Consider the following 23,044-nt stretch of genomic DNA (forward strand, 5'->3'; position numbering starts at 1 on the left):
CCTGAAGTGTTAGTCAATACCGCAGTGTCAATACAAACTACAAAGTATACTCAAGTAAATACATTTTATTTGTAATATCGAGCGATTGCTGTATTGAATGTGGAAAAACAAAATTAAAAATATTTAAAAAAAAAAAGTGAAAATACATAAAACATTATCCAACTTCAGTCATCCACCAAAGGTCTTGATAAAGTCCCAGATGGATAAGCACATATACAGGCTGGAACCTTGTTTTTACCTGTGTCTGGATCCACTGTTTTGTAGCTCATGTTTTATCCCATCTGATACAGGAGCACTTTTGTTATATTTTCTTAACCAGTGGTTCCCAAACTTTTTCAAGTCAAGGACCCCCAAATTGACACTAACTAGCCCGGGGACCTCCCATTTGAAGAGATATGCCAGGGACCCCCATAAGAGAAGATTATTACCCCACTTTGGGAACCACTGTTAACTACTTAGCTTACCGGTACATGGTTTCTCCAAACACAGACACTTTCAGCCATATTAGGGTGACACCATGTTCACAATGACAACGCTGACATCATTGATAGACCAACCTCGTTTATTACATCTGTAACCGTGACAAGACAATCAACATCCATTAGAAATGACAGGAAGTCATTGAGACACAAAACAGTAGATATTTACAGAATCAGAAACAAACAAAACAATAACGTGATGAGGACATGAGCTGGGAGAAAGGAGACGAGGATCCCAACTATGGGTGTGTTGGGAAATGCACTCTAAAGTTGCAACTAAAGTTGCTTGTAAATATTGGTACTGTAGTTGCAGGTTTTTGGGGATGTTTCTAACTAAAGTGTGGTTGCTTAATTGGTCTTGTTTCCTAATATTGTTAAACAAACCAGTGGTTCTCAAACAGAAATATCTTTCTTTTTAAGTATCCAAGATTAGGGGTTTAAGGAAGATTCTTCTGAACATATCCGTCCTATTGCTGATTTGATCAATTTAAATATACTCTTTCCTCATGTTAAAATAACTTTAATAATTAACATTATTACTGTAGGACTTGACTAGCCTACCAACCACATACGTTAAAGGGATTGTGACATTTTTGTAATTTTTCTTTTAAAAAAAAAGTTTTCTGAGCTCAATTCGACACCAAGAACCTGAACTTTTAACATTCCGTAGATTTTCTGTGGTCTGGGGTTTTCTGGCTGCTCTGTGCTCTGATTTTCCTGCTGTTTGCGATAAGAGCTAGCAAATCCATACATGTCAATGGGATTCAATGTCAATGGCAGATGTCACTGTTTTCACTGTAGCTCTATAAGGCTTCCAAACCCCAGAGAAAACTCCAGACCACAGAATGTTCAAAGTTCATGTTTTTTTAGGTGAAATTGAGGTCATAAAACCTAAAAGAAAAAACGAAAAATACAAATAAATGAAAATGAATGTCATGAAACCTTTAAGTTTTTGCCAGATTGTGTACATCACCTATTGTCGCCGAATGTTCACCCCAATAATAGGATGCTACGGTTGAAGTGTTTAATCCATTTCTAGTAAATACCCCACTGACATAGCCAGTTCATCCATCATCTGACAGCTCATACTGGAAATGTGCTTCCATTCCAATTCAAATGAACACTTACATTTCAAAGGAGGAAGGACATTATAATGTATAAAGCTCAAGTCTCGTCAATAACATACCATAGGTGTGAATGTATCTTAACAGTTTTGAATGCTGTTTTTTGTTTGTTTTTTAATTCATGATTTATAAAATCAAAGCTGAGCGGAGCGGCGCTGAAAATGCTTATTTTGGCCCTCGTACAGATAAACATGGGATTCTCTTTAGTTACACATTGCAATAGGATATTCTTTAAGTTAGTACGCAAAACATATTGGATCTTATGTACCTACCTATTATTATGGGATGTTTATATACATATTATGCAATGCTATGAGCACATTATTAAGGGATGTTATGGACATAACATAAAATGAGTTTGGTAGATTATTTCCCCTCTAACTAAATACTAGGAAGCTCAAAACAAGATTATTTTGGAGATTTTTTGAGTGTCTTTCATGGGGTCAACGTGCATCCTCAGCTTTAGGGCATTCACTTCTAGTCATTTTTACTAGTTGTCAACTACCGGTAGTTGTTTAACTACCTATTATTTAAAAATAAAAAAATGAAAGGAAAAAATAAAAATGGAAATAAATATTTGTACATTTAAAAACTGTGTACATTGGTGACTAATATAACTAATCTACCTGATCTTGAGGCCTACAAAATCTGGGGGAAATAAGTAAGGTCGACTAGTGGATTTACTAGTCGAGTAGTTGAATAGTCGACTAGTTGCTTAAAGCCCTACTCAGCTGTGCTGCTCATCCCACAAATGCATGTTCCCTACAAATGATTTAAAAAGGGAAATAAACAGGCTTTCCATCGGTATAAATGTTATTGCCAAGAAGCATTGTTACAACAGAGAGAAATAATCTACCAAAGTATGTTTATTAATATGTTATTCGTGTTATTGTGGGATGTTATGTACAAGTGATTGTGTCTAGTTGCTGTTGTGCCTCGGCTGCCATGGCGGCGGCTTGTAGTGCGTCCGGGTCAGAGGTCAACTGTTTCCTCTCGCTGTGCATGTTGTTTTCATGTCGCTTCAGGTCCGACGCCTGGAAGCACACACGCGCACGCACACACACACACACAAGCGTTTGGGATGGAAGTCTTGTTGACTGACGTTTTGTGACCCTTTTAAAATAATTGGGAAGTGTGTCAGCCGCGCAGCTCGCAACTGAGAGCTTGCTGCTTCACTTTAAATGCCTCAACTGCACTCACAGGTTAACTATACCTCAGTCTTTTCCCTTGCAATTCCCGGGTTAAGATTCAGTGAGTTTTGTTGTCAGATCCGTAAGGAAACGCAAGTCCAATATCCAAGCATGGTGTGGGCCTGGGCCAATGCACTTTAAATAATCTGACGGGGGATTCTTCCACACTTTCACTGAGATCTTATTGGCTCACAGACTCCGTTGCAGGGATCAATGAGGGGCTTCAAGTCACAGTAATGCTCCACAGACAAATCACTTTTGTCTGCAGAGCCAGTGTTTCACACTGGTGTGTGAAGCACTTCCCATGTACATGTATAATTGTACATACATACATACATACATATATATATATATATATATATTTGCTGATTGTTTGCCACCCAGGATAGCGACATTATGGTTGTAGTAGTAGCAGTAATATTGGTAGCAGTAACATTGTGCATTAATATTACCTTAGCAAAGGCTTTGGTACAGGAGCCACAAACAAAGGGTTTCTCTCCTCGATGTCTCCTCTCATGGTCTTTAAGATGAGACTTATGTTTAAATGCCTGCAGAGGATAGACAGACAGACATCTTTAAGATGATGTGACTTATCTTTAAATGCCTGCAGAGGAGAAAAATATTTGTGTTTGAGTAGTTACCTTGCCTGATGTAACTGCACATATTGGTGTAGTTGCTCCATTGATGAATAACATGAATAAACCACATTCACATTGCATGGTGATACAGCTACCAAATAAACTCTTTTTGCACATGAACAAAAAAAACAAAAGCTGCTTTTGCCAATTATAAATACATTTAAAGACACATTCAGGTCGATTTTGTTATTTCTAACAGCAACATCATCATGAGAATGACACTTTTCTTCAAAATAAAATGCTGTAGCGGGTTTTGTGATGTTCTATATTGGCAGAATCAGTTTTGTATGCGTTGGTTTATGTCCTATAAGAGTCTCACCGTACAATGTGACTCAATGAGGAGACTTTTTTAATATCAATTTCTAATCAACAGAGCAACTAATTGAAGATATCTCCAATATTTGGAATTACATCGTGACAGGGTAACTACACAGGGTAGCGCCACTTGAAGACAGACAGACAGACCGACCTTATCGCACATCTGACAGGCGAAGGGTCTCTCGTTGCTATGGACACGCTCATGCTTCTTCAGGTCTGGAGCTCTGATGAACGACTTGCCACACACATCACAGCGGTACGGTTTGAACCCTGTGTGGATCTTTAAATGTTCTACACACGCACGCACACACGCACACACACAATCCGTAGAATGTAACTATTGTGGGATGTCGCATGACAGCGGGCCGTCAGAGCGCCACCCCAACGAGAGTCAGAGGAGCATTAGAAGACAGCGACCCGCCCTGGGTCACGTGATTGACCACAAGTATCTACCCATCTTCCTCCTCAATCAGAGCAATTACGCAACAGCCGCGCTGCACGCGTAACGTTTGAAAGGGGCACAGATGAGCGCTCCGCCTCATTCTCCACTGACTCACGAAGGGAGCACTGAAGTGGCAATCTGGCGGCAACCCCATGGGTGCAGGTCTTTTTTCCGACAGCATATTGATCCGAAACCTCAATCCTAACCTAACCCTAACCGCAAGCACGGGAGCACGGGGACAGTCCCCCCGCTGCGGAGCGGACCGTCACCCCGTCGGCTAGAATGCTGTCGGAAAATAGTCCGCCTCCCAACCCCATATGGAAAACACACTCCTGAAGGAATAGGAGCGTGAGAGGGACAATGTACCGATAGGAGGAATTGAACTGATTATAGACTGTTTTGCCCTGGAAAAGGAAGAACCTAAGTTCCACATTTATATTTGCCCGTTAACCAACTGTGTGTGCTGACTTTAAGTTTGAAACTTGTGCATTTCCTCAATAAATGCCTGCGTAGGCAAAACTTGCTGTGTCTCGGCCCGCCTATCTTTGTTCAGTGACGCCCACACTATGTTAATAACTTCATTTGTTTTACAACAACAACAAAGACATTAGGTACATGAGCCATAGAATCCCTATTCTGTGGGTGAACATTTAGCAAAAATAGCCGATCTAAAAGCATTGTGACACATTACGAGCTTGTAGATGGGCTATTTGTTTTATTTGATCTTCACCTCTAATGACTTGTGCGTGCGTGCGTGCGTGTGTATTATTTAACCCATTTATACCCGAGGACGATTCTACAAATGTCTTTTAAATCCTGTCAGGAGAACGACTGACATGTTTCTATGTCAGTCGTTCTCAAACATTTTCATGTCAATGACCACCAAAAATATATATGTTATTGGCTGCCGACCCCCATCTGAAAATATGTTGTTCCAGGGACCCTCACCAGAAGCAAAGATATGAGTTAAAAACGTTCCCTCTGAAAGAATATATATTCAAAGATTTGCACCACATTTTCACGATAAAAAAAATGATCTATGAGCTTGTAGATCTGCTATTTTTCAATAGCTAAAGTGTAACATGATGCTTAAAACACCAAAAGGGGTTCCCGTTCAGAATGGGTTAATAACAAATAATAATAAGATAAATCTTTGTACCTTTTAGGTGAGCGTGTGTGGTGAATGCTTTGCTGCAGACCTCACAGACGAACGGCCGCTCTGCAGAATGTAGCTTCTCATGTTTACTGGAGGAGATAGGAGAGGAAACAACATGTAAACAACATGCCAAATGCCTATTATACGAACCCTTTTTTCTTTCTTTTTTTAATTGACGTTTTCTGGACGGGTAGAGCGTAAAATGTGTGCTAATAAGTAAGGCCAGGCGGGGCATCGGGCCAGCCCAGTTGGAGCCCAGTTAGGACCGAGGTAGTGCCGGCCGGGCCTTAATTTTCGGGCCTGTTGAGAACTCAGGGTTTCGCCGGCTGCCGGGCGCGGCTGCGCCATTAACTTTGGGGCGGGCCCGTCTAGAGTTTGAACAGACAGTCAATCGTCAAAAGGGAGTCATCGAAGATGAAGGACGGGTGGGGAGGACCAACATATGGAATGTCAAAACAGGTCAGCTCCATATATGGAGATCTAAGGATTTGATGAGGTCAACATGTAGAGTTGCTGGCTGGCTCCATATATGCAGATCTAGGTGATGATCCAAACTGCGACCTACGGTCGCAATTAACTAGTACTTTACGTACCGCAGTCGGTTCTCGTCCAGGAAGTGCTTTCCGCAGATGGGACAGGCCAGCTGGTCTCGGTGGCCGTACAGTAAATATTCAAACTTCATGTCCGTGGTCCCCGACGTCCAGCCGCTCGCCTGCTCATCCTTAATGCCGCCCCCGCCGATGGTCTCGGCGAAGGACAGTGTCTGGGTGGTGTGATGATGCCCCGCCCCCAAATCCTTAGGCTCCGTGTCCATCTCTGAAACGACGTCCTGGTCGTAACAGGCAACCTGACAGAGACAGACAGACAGACAGACAGACAGACAGACAGACAGACAGACAGACAGACAGACAGACAGACAGGTGGTGAGGGAGACAGTATGCAGTTAGCTGTGAATGTGTGTACAGTTGGGTATTTGTCAGTGAATTAATGCAATTACCGTACAACTTTGCCAGCTAAAATTGCCAACATGTAAAAAGCTAATGAGCTAGCGTGTCCCTTTACTTGTATACCTTTTTACCAAATTAATTAGATCGATCGACCCCCCCCCAATAACCACGTAACCAGAAAGAAAATGTTTCTTAAAAATGTTACTGCAGCGTACATGAACAATCAATAACTGTTATATTTTACTTTGCTGTTGAGTCAAGAAATCAAGAAAGAAAACAACTGGAACTAGTGCCCTCTAGTGTCTGTCTACATCCACGTCTGTAGAATTGAATGTAGAACATTGATTGACGTGGACATAATGATACGATTAGTCGAAATTGGTTGCTACCTGCTGATGTACAGTAAGTATGTCATATTTTGTTTTACAGGAAAAAACATAAAGGATTAAATGACCTCTGTGATGGATTCATCATGAGGTTAAAACAATGTTATCATTGTAACCAGGTGCTCATCATTATGTAACATGTCGATTTGCTCAGACACATATGACGTAAATTCTCCTTTCAATGTTGAGTTAGGACAAAAAGCTGTATTTAGGAGGGGCTAGCTCTCCTCAAAAAAGAGCATCTGGGCACTCCATTGTAAAAAAAGAAATAGGTTTAGCTGTTCTCAGGTGTTCTAGCACTGTTTATTGGGAGTCTTTCTGTGTGTATTATAGTATGCATCTTGCCTTGAGGAAGACCTCTGTAGGTACAATAGAGTACCCAGAACCTCGTTTTTTTTTTTTTACAATACATTGCAACATGTGTATACACTGTGGGCCTGTCTGTCTGTCTGTCTGTCTGTCTGTCTGTCTGACCTTGTGAATTTCTTCGCTGGTCAGTTTAAGGATGGCCTCCTGGACTCTGAGCGCTGCGCTGGGAGATTTATCTAGTTCCTGACTGCCTGATCCCTCTACGAGGTCATCAGCAGTGGGCGTGTCGTCGCCCAAAACCTGCACCTGGAAACACACACGCACAGGCACACACACACACACGCACAGGCACACACACACAATGAGAGGTGGGGCTGCTTGCTTGGCGTGTGTGTGTGTGTGTGTGTGTGTGTGTGTGTGTGTGTGTGTGTGTGTGCTTGTGTGCGTGCATGCACACGTACCTCTGTAACATCACCGTCTTCTGCCAGCTGAGCTTCCGGGGGGAGCGCCATCTTGACGATGTCGTATGGGAACTTATCTTTCTCCTCCGCTGACAAGTCCCGTTTCTGGGGGAGCATATTTCAATGTTACAAACCAAACCACCGGTCTGTAGTTTTATGTCATATAACCAAGCCCCGAGAAGGGCTTGCCACCGTTGGCCTCACTGATCAGAGCTGGGACTACAGGCGGACCCGTGCATTTAGCACGAGGAGTCTAACCCGTGCTGCTGGAGTCTAACATTGAGCACTTTTGAAAAAACTTGAAAAAAGTAGACCGTTCTTCCGGTCACTGAGCAACCATCGAAATGAATAGCAGGGGGGCGGGGCAGTCCGCCCTCTATCCTTTATAACTCTATGCGTATAACCCGTTACAGAGAACTACAGCTTTGACTCCAAGCTTAATGTTAATTGTGGTGTGTGCACGTGCGTGCATGTGTGTGTAGTGAGTATGCAAGAGGTAAGAATCTTCACTGGCCTTAACTATTGTGTGAATTATGAGCTTGTAGATCTCACTGAATTGACACAAAATAATTTGAATAGATTAAAAAAAAAAGAAGAAAAAAAAGACTAAATTAATTAGTCTGATAAATAAACACACATTGTGTGTGTGTGCGTGCGTGCATGCATGCGGCAAAGGTTTGAAATTATCGTGATATTGTCGCATTGCCCAGGCCTGTGTGCGTGCACGTCACCTGGGAGCAGAGTTTATCCAGGAAGCGGATGCCCAGTATTTGACCCGAGGACATCATGAGGTTGACATCTCGCTTCTTGACGGAGATCCTGGACGTGTACATGTAGTTTAACACCTCCTCGAAGATGTCACTGCGTATGAAATCTATCTCTATGACCGATGAACTGTCCACCTGTAGACACACACACACACACACACACACACACACACACACACACACACACACACACACAGAGAGAGAAAGAGAGAGAGATATATGGTTTTAACACAGTTTCTCAACGTCTGACGGGACAGGTCTGTCACTCTGAAAGTGTAAAACTTTAAATATGTTTGGTCAGTTATTTGAAACTAACTGATCGCAAGCTGTTCTTCCTGAGGAGGCCCAGGTCCTTCAGTGTGTGTAACAAGATGCTGCAGTGCAGATACCCATCTATAAATGCACCTGTGAGAGGGAGGATGACTGATTTAAGCAGTCACACCTGGCCTGAGTCAAACTAGAACTGGGCTCAGAGCTGGGTGTGGCTGCGCACCTGTTGTGCATGGACTTGATCAAGGCACAAACGGGTTAAATCAGTCATCTCCACAAACACTGAGAAGATAGCCTCTGTCCGGACAGTGGAGAGATCGCCTGAAGGGGCAGTTTGTTTAATGCCGCGATGGCTGAGGGGACAAAACTCCTACTAAAACGGACCTTTTTCCATGGTTCTGTAATGGCTGCCAGGTGCCCGCTTCTTTGCTACGGCCTGCTGGGGGTCACGGCAGTGTCAGGGACTCAAACAGACTGAACAAGCTGGTGTGAAGTAGTAGCAGTAGTAGTACAAACCTCATGTTTTTTAAAGAGTTTCTTGAAGTAATTGGAGCAGGCAGCCAGGACACAGCGGTGAGCCCGGAACTTGACGTCTTCCACAACGACAGCGATGTCGCAGTGTTCTCCCTCCAAACGCTGTTCATTCAACAGCTTCAGAAAGATACTCTTATGCTCACCATCTATGTACTTAACCGTCTCTGACATCTGGAACAGTAAATACACACAACACAATATATTACACTTACACTTACCACAAGAATTAAATCCTTTTAAAAACCAATTAAACTGTTTCAATATATGAATTGCCATGTAATAAGCAGGGTAATGAATGGTGAGCAGGTCATTGTTGAGAAATAAACCCTGACAGGATGATAGGCAACTAAGGCAAGCAGAACTGATAAAACTGATAAAAGATGATTCTGACATGTACAGACAGCACCAAATGTTATATGCAAAAGCTATTATGGTAGTACTAGTCAGGAAATTCCACTATTGCTCAGATGACGTCACGGTGAATCTGTGTAGACCCCGTTGTCTCACATGTGGAAACACTGGTACGTGTGCCTTTTATATATATTTTTTTGTGTGGGCTTTTTAGATTTGTATGAATGTTTTTTACCAGTGGCTTGGAAAGCACTGGTCAATGAATAGCCAAGAAAACTTCGACATATCGTCATACTGACGCATAGTTCCGATTGGCTGCCTTTCTACGCAAACCCATAGAGGGCCCCGCAACCAGACACGTTGAATGCCATAGTCGAAACGGTCGCAAAGCAGAGCACACGAGTCCGGAGCACACACCCGCTGATTTAACAGTAACACATTCGGACCCCCGCGCAGCCTACTGCGGACCTCTGCGATACGCGGACCCCCACAAATTCGACGCATGAATGATGAGTCGTGTTCTTTGTACCTGCCAAGCCAATGTTAACACTACAACCGAAAGCTGTGCGTGAGGTGCGACATAATTATAATGGCTTGGAGAATGTGCTACCCGAGTGCACAAATACAACCAATACAGCCTACAAACAGTCCATTTGTATTTCCATCAGAGTTTATTTGTTATGAAAGGGTCCTTTGGTTCCATTTGTGGTAGGCTAAAGGCCTATTCATAGTCTGGATTTTCAGTGGTGAGGTGACCACCGTAAGCTGAAATAACGTTGAGCTGTGGTGAGTAAAAACAGAGAGAAGGGCTGGAGCGGTGGTTTGCTCTTCACCGCAGCTCGTGACATCATGTTGTAGTTCGGTGGTCACCCCACCACCGTAAAACCAGACTATGTTTTTTTATAAAATATTTACATTTCATAGCACAATTCTGGAGATATGCCTATAAGGCAGCCACTGGTAATTTAACTGATAATTGATCAGTTCTTGTTTCTTGTTTTGTATGTCTTCTATTGGCCACGGCTGTAATAATGTTTGACTGAATGATTTATATTAACTGCACATTAAGCCCAGTCCACACCATTGATTTCACAACACAACAAGTTAACTGCAACCACTTCCCAAAATTGCCAGACCGCTGCAACTGGTTGCAAATTGAACCTCATTGCGCTGCGACTCAAGTTGGGTTCTGGGCTTAAAGGACCACTTGACTTGACCTATTTTCGACCCATCTTCATAAGTGGTCCTAATCATTAGGACCAGCATTAAAAAATGCTCATTATAAATAACATGGTAACATTTTTGAGGGGCGCTACTATATACAGGTTTAATGTGTGTTTTTAGTTCAATGTTTGTTTTAAAACGCCATTGACAAATGAAGGGACATTTTATATTGTCCCTCATTACGTCATATTGTCTCTTTATTGTTAATCAATCAAATCACTGTGTGATTATTTTTGTTTCTGAACTGCCCACAGCCCTCCTGTGAGACACATAACAGAGTGAGTAAACAATAATACTGCTGTGGTGATATATCATGTGTGGGTGTGTGTGTGTGTGTGTGTGTGTGTGTGTGTGTGTAAAAAATAATGTGGGGACCCCTTTGAGGGTCCACTCACTGGACACACCTAGAGTGCAGATAACAAACATCCAAGCATATTAATGGCGATTAATAATTACTATTATTTATACATTAATGGATATTATTCCAACTGCTATAGGCTTAAGATTCAGGGAGAGAGAGAAAGAGAGAGAGCTCGCGCTCGTCACCCGACCTAACGACCGAACCAAACAACCGATACTGCCTCGCTCACTGCCTCCGGTCAACAGGCAGTCGGTCAGTCACGCGTGAGACTGAGCGACGGGGGAGAGGGGAGGGGAGGGGCGCCGTGTTGCCTGATCTCTCGTGTAACTGAATGGACATCCATGTGTATGTTCATCATGGATATCCATTCAGGCACATCTTATCTATTTACAGGCAGGCAGCACCATAGAACCGGACTTATCTCAGCGTATCAATTGATTTACCGTATATATACACGCGGACTATCATTCTCTTTATAAGATCATTTGGAGGCGTGCACTGTAGTGTACACTGTACAGCACGCACGGCAGGTTTGCCACATTTTCGTTCAGTTACTGGAGTAGTAGTTGTTGTACTCCACTCCGCTAGTGGCATTCCTCCTCCTTCTAGTAGTTTGGTGGTCATCATGGCGGCTCGCTTCGCCGTTTCATCCCCCCTCTATCACTCTCTCTCGGTTTCGTCCTGTGGAGCGACCTCCTCAATCATTCGTTCGGTCGCTCCAGTCCAAGGAGGCTCGAGCCTCCCGCCGCGTGCGACCCGACACGCGGGACCGGCCACGGTCAGGCACGAGAGACGTGCCGTGCGGGAGGAAAAAAATGCTCGAGCCCTCGATGCGGAGTCGAGCAGCGCGAGCTGCGGCCGCCATAACGAGACAACATGAACGACCACTGAAAGGCTCGAGCCTCGAGGACGCGCACAAAACAACACACACAAAAACACGTATACACGCACGCACGACGAAGATAGAAGACGTGGGGATTTCTTACCTTTTCGTCACAGAAGTGTGTGTTTGATGAAGAGCAGAGTTTTTTCTGTTACTTTGTGTGTGTGTTTTTTTTGTGGTGTGTGTGTGTGTTACTACTACTGTGTGTCGAGGACGAGCACAGCACAGGCGGTTTAGAGGGGGGAGGCGGGGCCGCGCTTTTTTGCGCCAGCACGTCAGCAAAGACTTGAGGCGTGTTCACGACACGTGACCGAGCGGAGGCGTGTTCACGTGACCAACGCGCGTACGTACGGAGTACGCAGTGTTGCCATGTCTGCTTATTATAAGCACTCTTGGGTTTATTTTTCTGTAAAGTTGCTTGTAAATAAATATTGGTAGTTGTGGGTTGCGTTTTTTGGGGGCTTGTTCATAAAGTGTACTTATTTAGGCTTATACCCCGAAATACCTGTATGTGTGTCTCAAAGAATAGGTTTAAAGTGCTCATGTTTAAAGTGCTCCCAAAAGAGGCCCTGCACCTAGTTGCTTCTTTTGTTTTCCTAGGCCTAGGTTTTCCTTACCATAAGGAGCCATGCACAATGCACCTCACCTCACCTCACCTCACCTCAAAGGCCCTTAAAACAAGGCTCCAGACTTCCCAAAACAAACTGGTCAGGCTACGGGCCGATTCATACTCCTATTTTAGAGCCGAAGAAAAGTCGGTTCAGCTCTGTATAGCCTACAATGTGACGTCATTTGAGGTTCGGGGGTGCCTCTTCGGTGCTACTGAAAATTTCTGACGAGCCTAAATCATTTTCTACAAATTGAATAACATTTCCAATCAATCAAACAAACAAACCTGGTTGCTTATTTCTCAAAATCTGGCAACACTGGTAGTACGGCGTGGTCACGTGTCGTGAACACGCCTCAAGCCTAGTGTAGTACAATTCTCCGAATATAGCAGAATAGAATATACAAATACAAGCTCAGAGCGCGCTGCGGGCGCGACGCGTTGTGAGTTTGTAGGTCTGCTATTTTCGGTGCGCGACACCGTTTTGGCGACGAAGTGTAAACTGGAATTCACGGTTACGTGAACACGCTGCTCCGTGCCTAATCTATTAGAAAAAATTATCTAGAGACGATTAGATATTAACTGATAATTGAACTGAACTGACTGAAGAGTTTAAATAAGTCTATTATTCAACCCGTGTCAATGTACACGTGTGTGTGTTCACACGTGTGTGTGTTGTTAAACAAACTTATGGTCACGAGCACGGCTTGGGGAGAACGCACGCAGAACCAGGGTGCACACGCTGTCCCAAGTCCGGTCCGCGGGAGCACATGCACGCACGGGTCGCACGGCACGCACGCAGTCCACGCACCGTGGCCGCGCGCGCCACGCACAGCCACACACGTTTATTGGACCAGTCGTGTGTGAATGGATTAAAGCAAAAATAAAATCTCACAGCTCAGCTGATGTCGTAGGCTACTGTTATTGTTTGTTTGTATGGCCAACAAGTCCGGATAATTATGCAATGTGTAGTTACTTGCGCAAGCAGAGCGAGCAAGTAATAATTTCGCCCGGTCTGTGTGCACCGTGCCAGCCAACCCGCCACTTGATGCGTATGCAAATAAAACAGCAAATTTGTGCCTGGTTTGCTGGGACCAGATTACATAAATGACCATATGTGACTATGTCTTACGTCATCATTTAGAGCTAGTCATACGTATACTACTATATACATAATCAGTAAAATAAAATAGCAAATTGTGCCTGATTTTCTGGGACCAGACGTACATGGTGTGTATGACTAGCTCTCAATGATGACGTAAGAAATATGGTCAAAATTTATGTAATCTAAGACCTTGAGACCTTTTAAGCGTCGTACAAAGCCAACTCGAGTTCTGACAATGAAATCATGACAACAAACAAAACATTTCGGGCCGGACAAATAATTCGAAAGAAGAAGAAAATGTTGTGAGTTTGAACCCCTGGACAATGTGGAATAATTAAGCTTGCAAATATCTAGTCAGGTATTGTGTTGAATGGATTAAAGACATGATTTAAAAATAATAATTATAATAAGCTAAGACATTTTCCTTACAATTCTCTCTCTATACCTCTCCCTCCTTTTAGTCACACTCCATTGATAAATGAGGGCCATGTTCTGGGTTGTGTTGAACAACAACACAGTGGTATTTCATCTGTGCAAATAAATATGTTTTAAACCTTTAATTTAGGTGGCCTAGAGTTGCATTCTTTGATCTTCATCAGACCATACAATGTCACAAAGAGCAAAACTGTACAAAGAAGAATCAGGAGATTCCAATAACCTGGCTACAATTACAATTTAGGCATTTGGCAGACGCTCTTAATCCAGAGCGATTTCTTACAGTAAGCAAGAAGCATCAACCAATCAGACATCATGCATGGCTTCACTAATATAATACTAATACATTCTAATTATTTTACGCATTGTTGCGAGAAATAGTATTCTGTATGTAAACAAAAGTTATTAGTAAATTAACTCATGTTTTTTATATATATTTACCCAAATCATGTGACTTTATATGTTCTTCTGAAATTAGATTTAGTTTCCCCCCCTGGCATGTTCATTATGAAAATCAAGCCACGTTGCAGGTTGTATTCCGTTATTTGCCGATGGCATTCTCAGATTGCAGGTTGGATGTCATGACAATTTTTTGAGGCTCACAGATACACACAGATTAGATAAATCAACAACATGACGAAGAAACAATTATCTTGTAATATTAATGACAATGATGATGATGAAAATAACGATGACCATGACGATGATAATGATGATAGTCTGTCTGTTCCTCCTAGTGTCTTCATCCAAGGAGCTGTGGAAGAAGCACATAGAAACACATAGATTTCTTTATTTTAACAATTTACTCACAAGTTTCAACCGTTGCAATAGAGTTATTATTATATATATCGTTGCTGTTGGACAGAAAGCTTGTATGTCCATTTTCACATGTTTATGTGAAATGTGGAGATACAACTATTTAGTTGTATCTCTCCATACTGAGTAGGCCTACTGCACAAAAGTAGTGAAAATAGCAGATTGCGCACAGCACCTCGCATCGCCTTCTGCAAGTTTTTAACCGAGAACCATATCAGTCTAAACAATAATAATAATAATAAAAATAATAATGATAATGATAAGGGTAATAATAATAATAATCTGTACCTTGAAAGAATATAGGATGCCAAATGAACCTGGCATCCATGTCTACTTACTCTAGGCGGCGTCCTACTAAAAATCATTCATATTCGTATTTTCCACTACATGAAGCGTTGAAGTCGATAACAATAAGCCCTGTTGATTATAATCCATTTACATTAAATTAAATGAGTCAGTTCATATTCAGGGGTTTCTGACCTCTCTAAGCAATCATCAAACGTCCCATGATCAAAGAATATAGGGGCGTTTCCTGGGAGACTCGGCCATGATTCCATCGTCTCCGGAGCCTCAGGGAGGTCTTCTGACTGCTCGTCATCAGCTACAGCAGCATAAGAAGAATAAACAGTGTTTTGGTGGGTCAGTTTACAGAAGTGTTAATTTTGACAGAAGATTTTGATGACTACTTTTAGTCATATTCTTTTGAATAAAAAAAACGAACCCTATCTTGCGTCTTACCCTTTATCCCAAAACTTCTTTGCCATATTTTACTATGTTGAAAAACATTTTAAAATAGTTCAACTATAGCAAATCTACATCGACACGTTGTGAGCTTGTAGATCGGCTATTAAAACTATTTTAAAATGTTTTCAAAATAATAAAAAATAGCAAATAATTTTAGGGAACGGCCCTTATTTGGTCATATCGGTATCTGCAAATATGCCAGTCTAACCAGCGATCCGACACAGGGGTAAGGGGTTGACACTATGCCAGTCTAACCAGCGATCCGACACAGGGGTAAGGGGTTGACACTATGGCAGTCTAACCAGCGATCCGACAACAACAAATAATTATCATCAAAAACTAAGAAATTTGTAAGATGAAAATAGCTAAATATTGAATTAACTTAATATATAAATCATACACTTAATTTGCCTTCCTGAGTCTTTTTGTGAGTGAGAAAGGTAAAGCTGTATTATGGAGAGAGTCTAATCATTGTTTGTTCAGTAAACTGGTCTCTCCACCTCTTGTAATTGTATATTGACATGCTTAATGTTTGATGTGTTCTACCTGATCCCCCCAACGGCCTTCATGTTCTACTATACATTTCTGGAAAACAACCAAATGATGGAGCTCAGCTTACAACAAAAACACCCGCTCCTTTACATCTGTAAAGCATTGATGTGATGTGACAATACATTTTCCTCACCTGAATATGCATTTTCTGTTGACTAAATAGCTGGAGAGACAGGCCGGAGACCCCAGTTACTGAACAAACATTCTATCGCAATGATTTCTACCAGTATGTAGAGCTAAAACACTGACTTATTATCAGCAGCTGCGGCAGTAATAGTGGCCAACAGAGCAAAAAGTAGGAACACCATTTGGGTCTTAATTTCAGGTAAAACAATGTTTAAAAAAAGTAGAAGCTGAAGCAGTTGTTGGGTCTGCTAGTGAGTGCACTGCACATGGACAACAATTATTATAGGTGAAAATCAAAAAAGTAGGCCTAATGTATAATGCATGGCTACATATATGATGAGTTTATGAGTTTATTTGTTTTGGTCATTATAACAAATCAATCAAATCAATACATTTTTTTTTGCAAAAGAAACAGACCAAAAAGGTGTAGGCTGAAGCCGAAGCTTATAGTGCCTACCCTTCTAGAAAATAATGGCTTTCATAAATTAAATAATACAACAAAGCAAACAAAATTGATATAATCAATAGTGGCAGCCCAGTAACTTAAGTAAAGTATTGAGCTCACCTTCAGTAGTTTGGAGAAATCCTTGGAGGTGAGAAGAATGTGGGAAGTGATATCTTCAAAATGCTCAACTACTGAGATATATCTCACTCACTACTGTACAATATACAAATATTGAGGCAACGGTTGCAAATAGCCCTGAGCATGAATGTTCAGCTGAATTTCGTGTAGACAGATTCTTACGTGCCTGGGGGCATACCATTTTGCCTTTTGTTTTGTATGTTTTTCTATGGACCCTGAGTCTGCAATAAAGGCATTCATTCATTCATTCATTACATGAAGATTCTTCACTGCCTTCATGCAGTGAGATGTCCTTTAGAATAGATCAGGGGTTCTCAAACTGTGGGTCTGGCGTATACACAACAAAGTGAATGGGTTTCGCCATTAGCCATAACCTACTCAGTTATAGGGCGCAGTGCCTTGCTCAAGGACACTTTGATTTGCAGCTAGAGAAAGGTAAAGGAGGTGCCTATATAGAACCGGGAACCTTCCCTTCCAACATATAAATGTGTGTATCTAAGTGTGAATTGCTTAGAAATATACCAGGGCCCACAAATAATAATTGATGGAATCCAATCACATAAATTCAGTTGTTCATGAGATGATGTATAATGGTAAGAGCGCCCCTCACTTCACATGTGTGTGATTTTTAATGTGTTCACTCTCAGAGTCAAATTAACATTTTGTCATATGGTTTTATATTCATTCATTCATTCAACATGAATTAAGAAGATATTCAGTGTTAATCAGTCAGCCACTCAGCCCTCTTTAACTCTGTCCCCTCACCAGGGGGCAGCCTTCCTCTTGGTATCATAGCATCCAGTAGCAGTAGCCTACTGTAAAAGATACAGTAAGTAAGTAAATAAATAAATAAATAAATAAGAGAGAGAGAGAGAGAGAGAGAGAGAGAGAGAGAGAGAGAGAGAGAGAGAGAGAGAGAGAGAGAGAGAGAGAGAGAGAGAGAGAGAGAGAGCAAGCAAGCACCCTTATTCCTACTTGCAGACAAATTAAGCCCCAGCTATCCATCTGGCTCTCATTCAGGAATCCTGACCAATCACAAATCAACAGTGCTGATTAGTAAGTGGTTGGTTTGGGGTCCATTAGGTGTTGGTAGCAGGTGTGTTGAGAGCAGGACCAGACATCACACCACAGTGATTCCAAACCAGAAGTGTTGGTTAATAGTTCCTGACACAGCAGGCTGTGTGTGTGGACCAACATGGCTCCTTTCTCCCTTCAGTCCAGTGTGGATTATGCCAAGACTCTGCTACCAGAGACCCTGGTCAGGTAGGTGACATTAAGTGACAACTAGTGACAACATCACAAGATTGCAGATCTAAAAGTGGTTAACCACCTGTAGTATATGAGCTGTTTGAACTTGTGGGGGTGGCAGTGGTTCAGGGGTGGAGTAGAGATATAGAGTGGTAGAGTATCTGGGTAGAACAGCCGGATGAGAACCGTGAGGTTCTCAGTTCAATCCCGGGCAAGTTAGTGTTGAAGTGTCCTTGACCCATTCTGACCTGAGATCAGATTCATACGAGGTTTCCACTGGACACACACTGGTCTGATTAACCCATTCTGACCTGAGATCAGATTCTAAAAATGTCAGTCGTTCTTCGATTTTTCAAAAATAGCAGACCTACAAGCTCTTAGCGCGCCACTCGGTGGCGCGCTATGAGCTTGTAGATCTGCTATTTTCAATAGCTAAAGCATAACATGATGCTGACACCAAAATGGGTTCCCGTTCAGAATGGGTTAAACAAGACTAATTGCTCCCTATGTGTTGGTTGGTGCCTGCATGGTTTCCTCCATCGGTGTGTGTGAATGGTTGAATGTGCATTACAGTACATTCAAATCTATCTAAAAGCTCTTTGGATAAAAGTGCTATATAAATGCATAATTTACCATTTTTATAAATGCAACAATCGGTTCAATAAGGGACACTTATTTTAGTTTTCCAAATAAAAGAGGATTCCTTAAGTTATTTGGCAACTCTACATTGAGTCACTTGGGCCTACTTCAGATGAAAGTGCTTCACAATGTATGTATCACATGGTACAGTATGGTATTTGGTCTTGGTTCAACAGGTCAGTGCACAGTGTCCAGATGTCCATCTCACAGCGTATAATGCCTGCCGCTAGGCCCCGCATCTTCAGAGTGACCACGGCCACTCACAAGAGACACGCAGGCACAGCCATCGCCGCCTCATCTCTGGACGAACTCCTCGACCAGGTGAAGCAGAGATTAATACAATATTTGTTCTTCTCTTTGCCGTCAGAACTGCAGACTCACTCCCATGGCCATCTTCCACTCATCTTAATTGCAAGCAACTCTTGGATCCTATTTTTTAATATCTGGAATCTATAGAGAAATTGGATATCTCCCAAACTAGTGAAAATAGCTGATCTACAAGCTCACAATGCGTTCAGTGTTGCTTGGAGATCTGCTTTTTCTTTTTACTACTTCTTGAAACCACTACATGGATAATGTACTGTCAGCATACATATTTATAATGGATGCTGTACAGACTGATAGTGTAGGGCGGCTATTAAGTCTGACTCTGAACGCAAGGTTGCACGTGTACACAGAGTTATAGACAATACTACGATTGTATTGATGATCCAAAATTGAAAATGGTATAAATTAATATAAATCACGGTATTCTTTTTCTTTAAAACCTTTACAATATGATTCGGTGATGCAGATTAATGGGAACTTTGTTCCCTTGATCCAAGCCGGAACACAAAATGCACACGTGGCCCATGCACATCTGACCAACCTGAGTGGTCAGATGGGTGGGCTGCGGCCACTCTGAGTGGTCAGATGGGTGGGCTGCGGCCACTCAAAAAGAGATTTCCAAGTGGCCCGTGTGATCCAGAACCATGGTGGTGTACCTTGTTGCTGTGCAGGCATCCCAGGCGTTCCTGCTGACGAGTCCGCTCCTCACGCTGGTGTTGGACGAGGACGGGACGCAGGTGGACACGGAGGACTTCTTCCAGTCTCTGGCTGACAACACGTCTGTCGCTGTGCTACAGGAGGGAGAGAAGTGGACCGGGAGCAAGGTTAGGTGCTACTTAAAACATCACAACACACAACTATACCATTATTCTCTTTTTTATCAGGCTTGCTTTACTAGCATTGGAAAATGCTTGGTATAGTTTCAATCACAAAAAAAAACACGCAAAATGTAGGCCTACAGAAACTGATTTGATGACTGAAACAATGTACATAAGACATCTTTAATAATAACGATTCATTATTTAAGTGAACATCTCTGTATGATTACATGCACTGCCCAGACGGCCCAAGTGGGGGGTCTGGGGGTCCTCCCCCAGAAACCTTTTAATATAGTAGATGGAAGTTCCTGTATTCTGGTGAACTTTGGGACTTTGATACCAAATCCAGGAGAGATGACAATGCAGGAGTCATGCAGGAGATTAGGCAACCCTGCTGATTGTTCTATTGAGCACAACGCGTCACGTTGTGCGTGTGTAGATCGGCTATTTACATTAACTGTATATATCTGGAAGAACAGGTCACTGATTGTATTGTTATTGACTATTAAATATCCTCGGGTTGACAAACTAGACATATGTAATGTTTTGGACACTTTATTCTATCTTGTGAAGCGTAAACGTCCATAGACATTCCACACGGAAACACAGCCGTGTTTTGTTTGCAAATATTCAGATTTGGTCCGTTGAAACGTGTGTTCCAGGTGCGTCCGAGCTTCCAGCAGCACTGCCGGTGTGGGATAGCCAAGGTGACCTTTGACCTGTATAAGCTGACGCCCAGGGACTTCCTGGGTTGTCTGACCGTCAAGGCCACCCTGTACGACATGTACAACATGTCCGTGGACTTCAGATGCAGTAGGGCCAAGCACTTCTTCAAGTGAGTGTCAACTTCATTACGGTTTGTCAGGCTTTTAATGTCATGGTTCCCCTGCAGTTTGATATTAGGACCCTAATTTGATAAAATTTGTTCCCCCTCTTAATCTCTGGGACCCCCTTTTACTGATTTCTGGATCAAAGTACCCCCTTTTACCCCGACTACATGTTGCTTAGAAGAATATAACTATATGCTGTCAGGCAGAAATGCCATAACTCCATATGTTAACATATGTTGATGCCATGCTTTTTGAGCTTTTAAATGGGCTATTCTTGCTACTTTTGAATGTGAATCCTGAAAAGTAGCCGTTTTGATATGAGGTGTCCCGACCCGATGCTATGAACGATAACTCACCTTTTGGAGAAAAAAAGGAGTGCAAGACTTTAAATTAGAGCATCCTGAGCACATTTACTTTAAACTGGTCAGTTTTTACATTTTCCACTTTCTCGTGCACCCCTTGTAGTACCTCTGTGTACCCCTAGGGGTACACGTACCCCCATTTTTGAGAACCACTGTTGTACAAGAGAATACACTTCCAGAGAGTGATTTCATCATGATTTATAACCAATTAATTTATACTCCACTCTGTTTATCTGTCTTTCAGGGTCATCCTGCATTATGTAACGCATGTGACTCAAATGGCGGGTCAGTTACTACTGTACGCATCTACATCTTTACTGGAGGCCATTGGAGAGGACGATTAAGTGTGTGTGTGTGTGTGTGTGTGTGTGTGTGTGTGTGTCTAGATGTTTTTAGTGGTAATAACGCGTGAATGAATAAAATGCTTCATTTGTATATTTTGAGGTAAACGGCATTTATGTGGAATTTAACTGAAGTTACTGTCAAACATGAAATGTGTCAAATGTATTAATAATAAAGATTCATTTTTCTAAAATTATAGTATGTGTGTAATCTAGCAGGAGTCCTATTTAAACTAGTGATGGGAGATGTATCGGCCAATATTGGCCTTAAAATATATCGGATTTAGCAGATGACATTTTATTATAATGTTGAAAAATAATTAAAATGCCCTGGAAAAAGCCTTTTGTGATGATTAAGGCTGCAAATTATATCTGTATTTTCTGGGGAAGCTTTCGAAAGAGTCAGTAGTTGGAACATTAAAAATAAATACTACATTCAAGCTGTTTATGTTGGCATATGAGCCAAATATTATTATTTTTTAAATCTCAATTATTGCAATTTACGAGCTGCGTTCGCGTCTTACTTATGTTTTAGTTTGTCGCATTCCTAAGCCATTCATTTGATAATTGGCTGTGGTTGCATGGTTCCTTATGGAGAACCACAGCCAGTTATCAAATTATTGGCATAGGAATGCGACAAAGGGGTCTCCATGGGGTGATTAATTGATAGAAAAAGTTGCTTTGGGTGTGAACTATCCCTTTAAAGCCAAAGTTCAGACTCTTATATGTCCCGATAAAGATGACATGGACTGATGGTCACTTCAGCTCCATGATGAATTTGTGTTTTTGATTGATTTATTAACAGTTTGCAGAATCGCAGTACATTTCAAGTACAACTCAATTAAAAAAAACGTAACTGAGTGGACGGCACCATAAAGCATTACACTTGTTTACAATAGGGCCCACCATTTTCAATTCATCAAAACATTTGGAGACGTACCAATAAATACTTCTATATAGCCAAAACTAGGAAATCATCATAGAGATGGAAAGAAATGGTTTGTGTGTGTGTATATAAGGCTAGTCCTACACAGGACTTCGTCACAATGTGTTTAGTCATGTCTCTTCTTCTTAACATAATCTTGGTTCAAAGTACTAAACCTATGTTTGTTGAACACCGGTTTTCTGCCAGTACAATTATCTTTTGGCACCTTGTAATAAAGCTTTATATTCCTACATTAAGTGATGGAGGATGAGGTAATAAAAAGAAAATACCAGCGCCCCCAACTTGCGGCTGATGGACACATTAATGCATTACTACATTTCAATCCAACATTGTGATATGGGTGATATTCTGCACAACTAGTACTGTTATGTTTGGTATATGATGCCAATGCTTTTGTCGGCTACGTTAAAAATGTCTACATTGTATTGCTTTTTTTAAAGCAGCACTATGTAACATTCCTCTTCTATCCCGGATTTGAAGCCAGTTTCCTGCTCAAGTGGTGACATTCTTACCGCTAAGCTAATGGAGCCGGTCTGCTTGCTCGGGGGATTAATTAAATCTTGACCATCATGTCAGATACTGTGTCTACTAGGTGAGACATTGATTGATTGATTGATTGAATTATCAGACAATATTAAAAAAATGCAAACAGCACAAGGTACAGTCAGGCATTTTGGTCCAAAGGGATTTTTGAAGAAAGACCTTGAGGTCTTGTTTCAATTCGG

General features: G+C 41.9%; 2 protein-coding genes across 5 annotated transcripts; one reads left to right on the forward strand and one right to left on the reverse strand.

Moving 5' to 3' along the window:
* Positions 1 to 559: 559 nt before the first annotated feature.
* On the reverse strand, positions 560 to 12,071 carry zbtb14 (zinc finger and BTB domain containing 14). Of its 4 annotated transcripts, none has more exons than XM_080793402.1 (10): positions 11,944 to 12,071; positions 9,004 to 9,192; positions 8,182 to 8,352; positions 7,451 to 7,555; positions 7,155 to 7,295; positions 5,941 to 6,194; positions 5,351 to 5,436; positions 3,901 to 4,040; positions 3,246 to 3,341; positions 560 to 2,637 (listed from the first exon to the last, which is right to left on the reverse strand). In XM_080793402.1, the coding sequence occupies exons 2-10, from the start codon at positions 9,190 to 9,192 to the stop codon at positions 2,503 to 2,505; spliced, it is 1,317 nt and encodes a 438-aa protein (XP_080649528.1). In that variant the 5' UTR covers positions 11,944 to 12,071; the 3' UTR covers positions 560 to 2,502. The 4 variants fall into 4 exon arrangements, with proteins under 4 accessions (XP_080649528.1, XP_080649527.1, XP_080649529.1 ...); XM_080793401.1 differs by lacking the exon at positions 11,944 to 12,071 and adding an exon at positions 11,513 to 11,631; XM_080793403.1 differs by lacking the exon at positions 11,944 to 12,071 and adding an exon at positions 11,401 to 11,517.
* A 5,878-nt stretch (positions 12,072 to 17,949) lies between these two features.
* Positions 17,950 to 21,376, forward strand: cidea (cell death inducing DFFA like effector a; the record flags this gene model as incomplete). The annotated part of the gene is made up of 5 exons (XM_080793293.1): positions 17,950 to 18,071; positions 18,872 to 19,016; positions 19,694 to 19,846; positions 20,503 to 20,675; positions 21,277 to 21,376. Exons 1-5 carry the CDS (start codon positions 18,004 to 18,006, stop codon positions 21,374 to 21,376), a joined length of 639 nt encoding a protein of 212 aa, XP_080649419.1. The 5' UTR covers positions 17,950 to 18,003.
* Positions 21,377 to 23,044: the final 1,668 nt, after the last annotated feature.

Source organism: Protomyctophum bolini, assembly GCF_963924005.1.
Source record: "Protomyctophum bolini genome assembly, chromosome: 21".
NCBI classification, from domain to species: Eukaryota; Metazoa; Chordata; class Actinopteri; order Myctophiformes; family Myctophidae; genus Protomyctophum; species Protomyctophum bolini.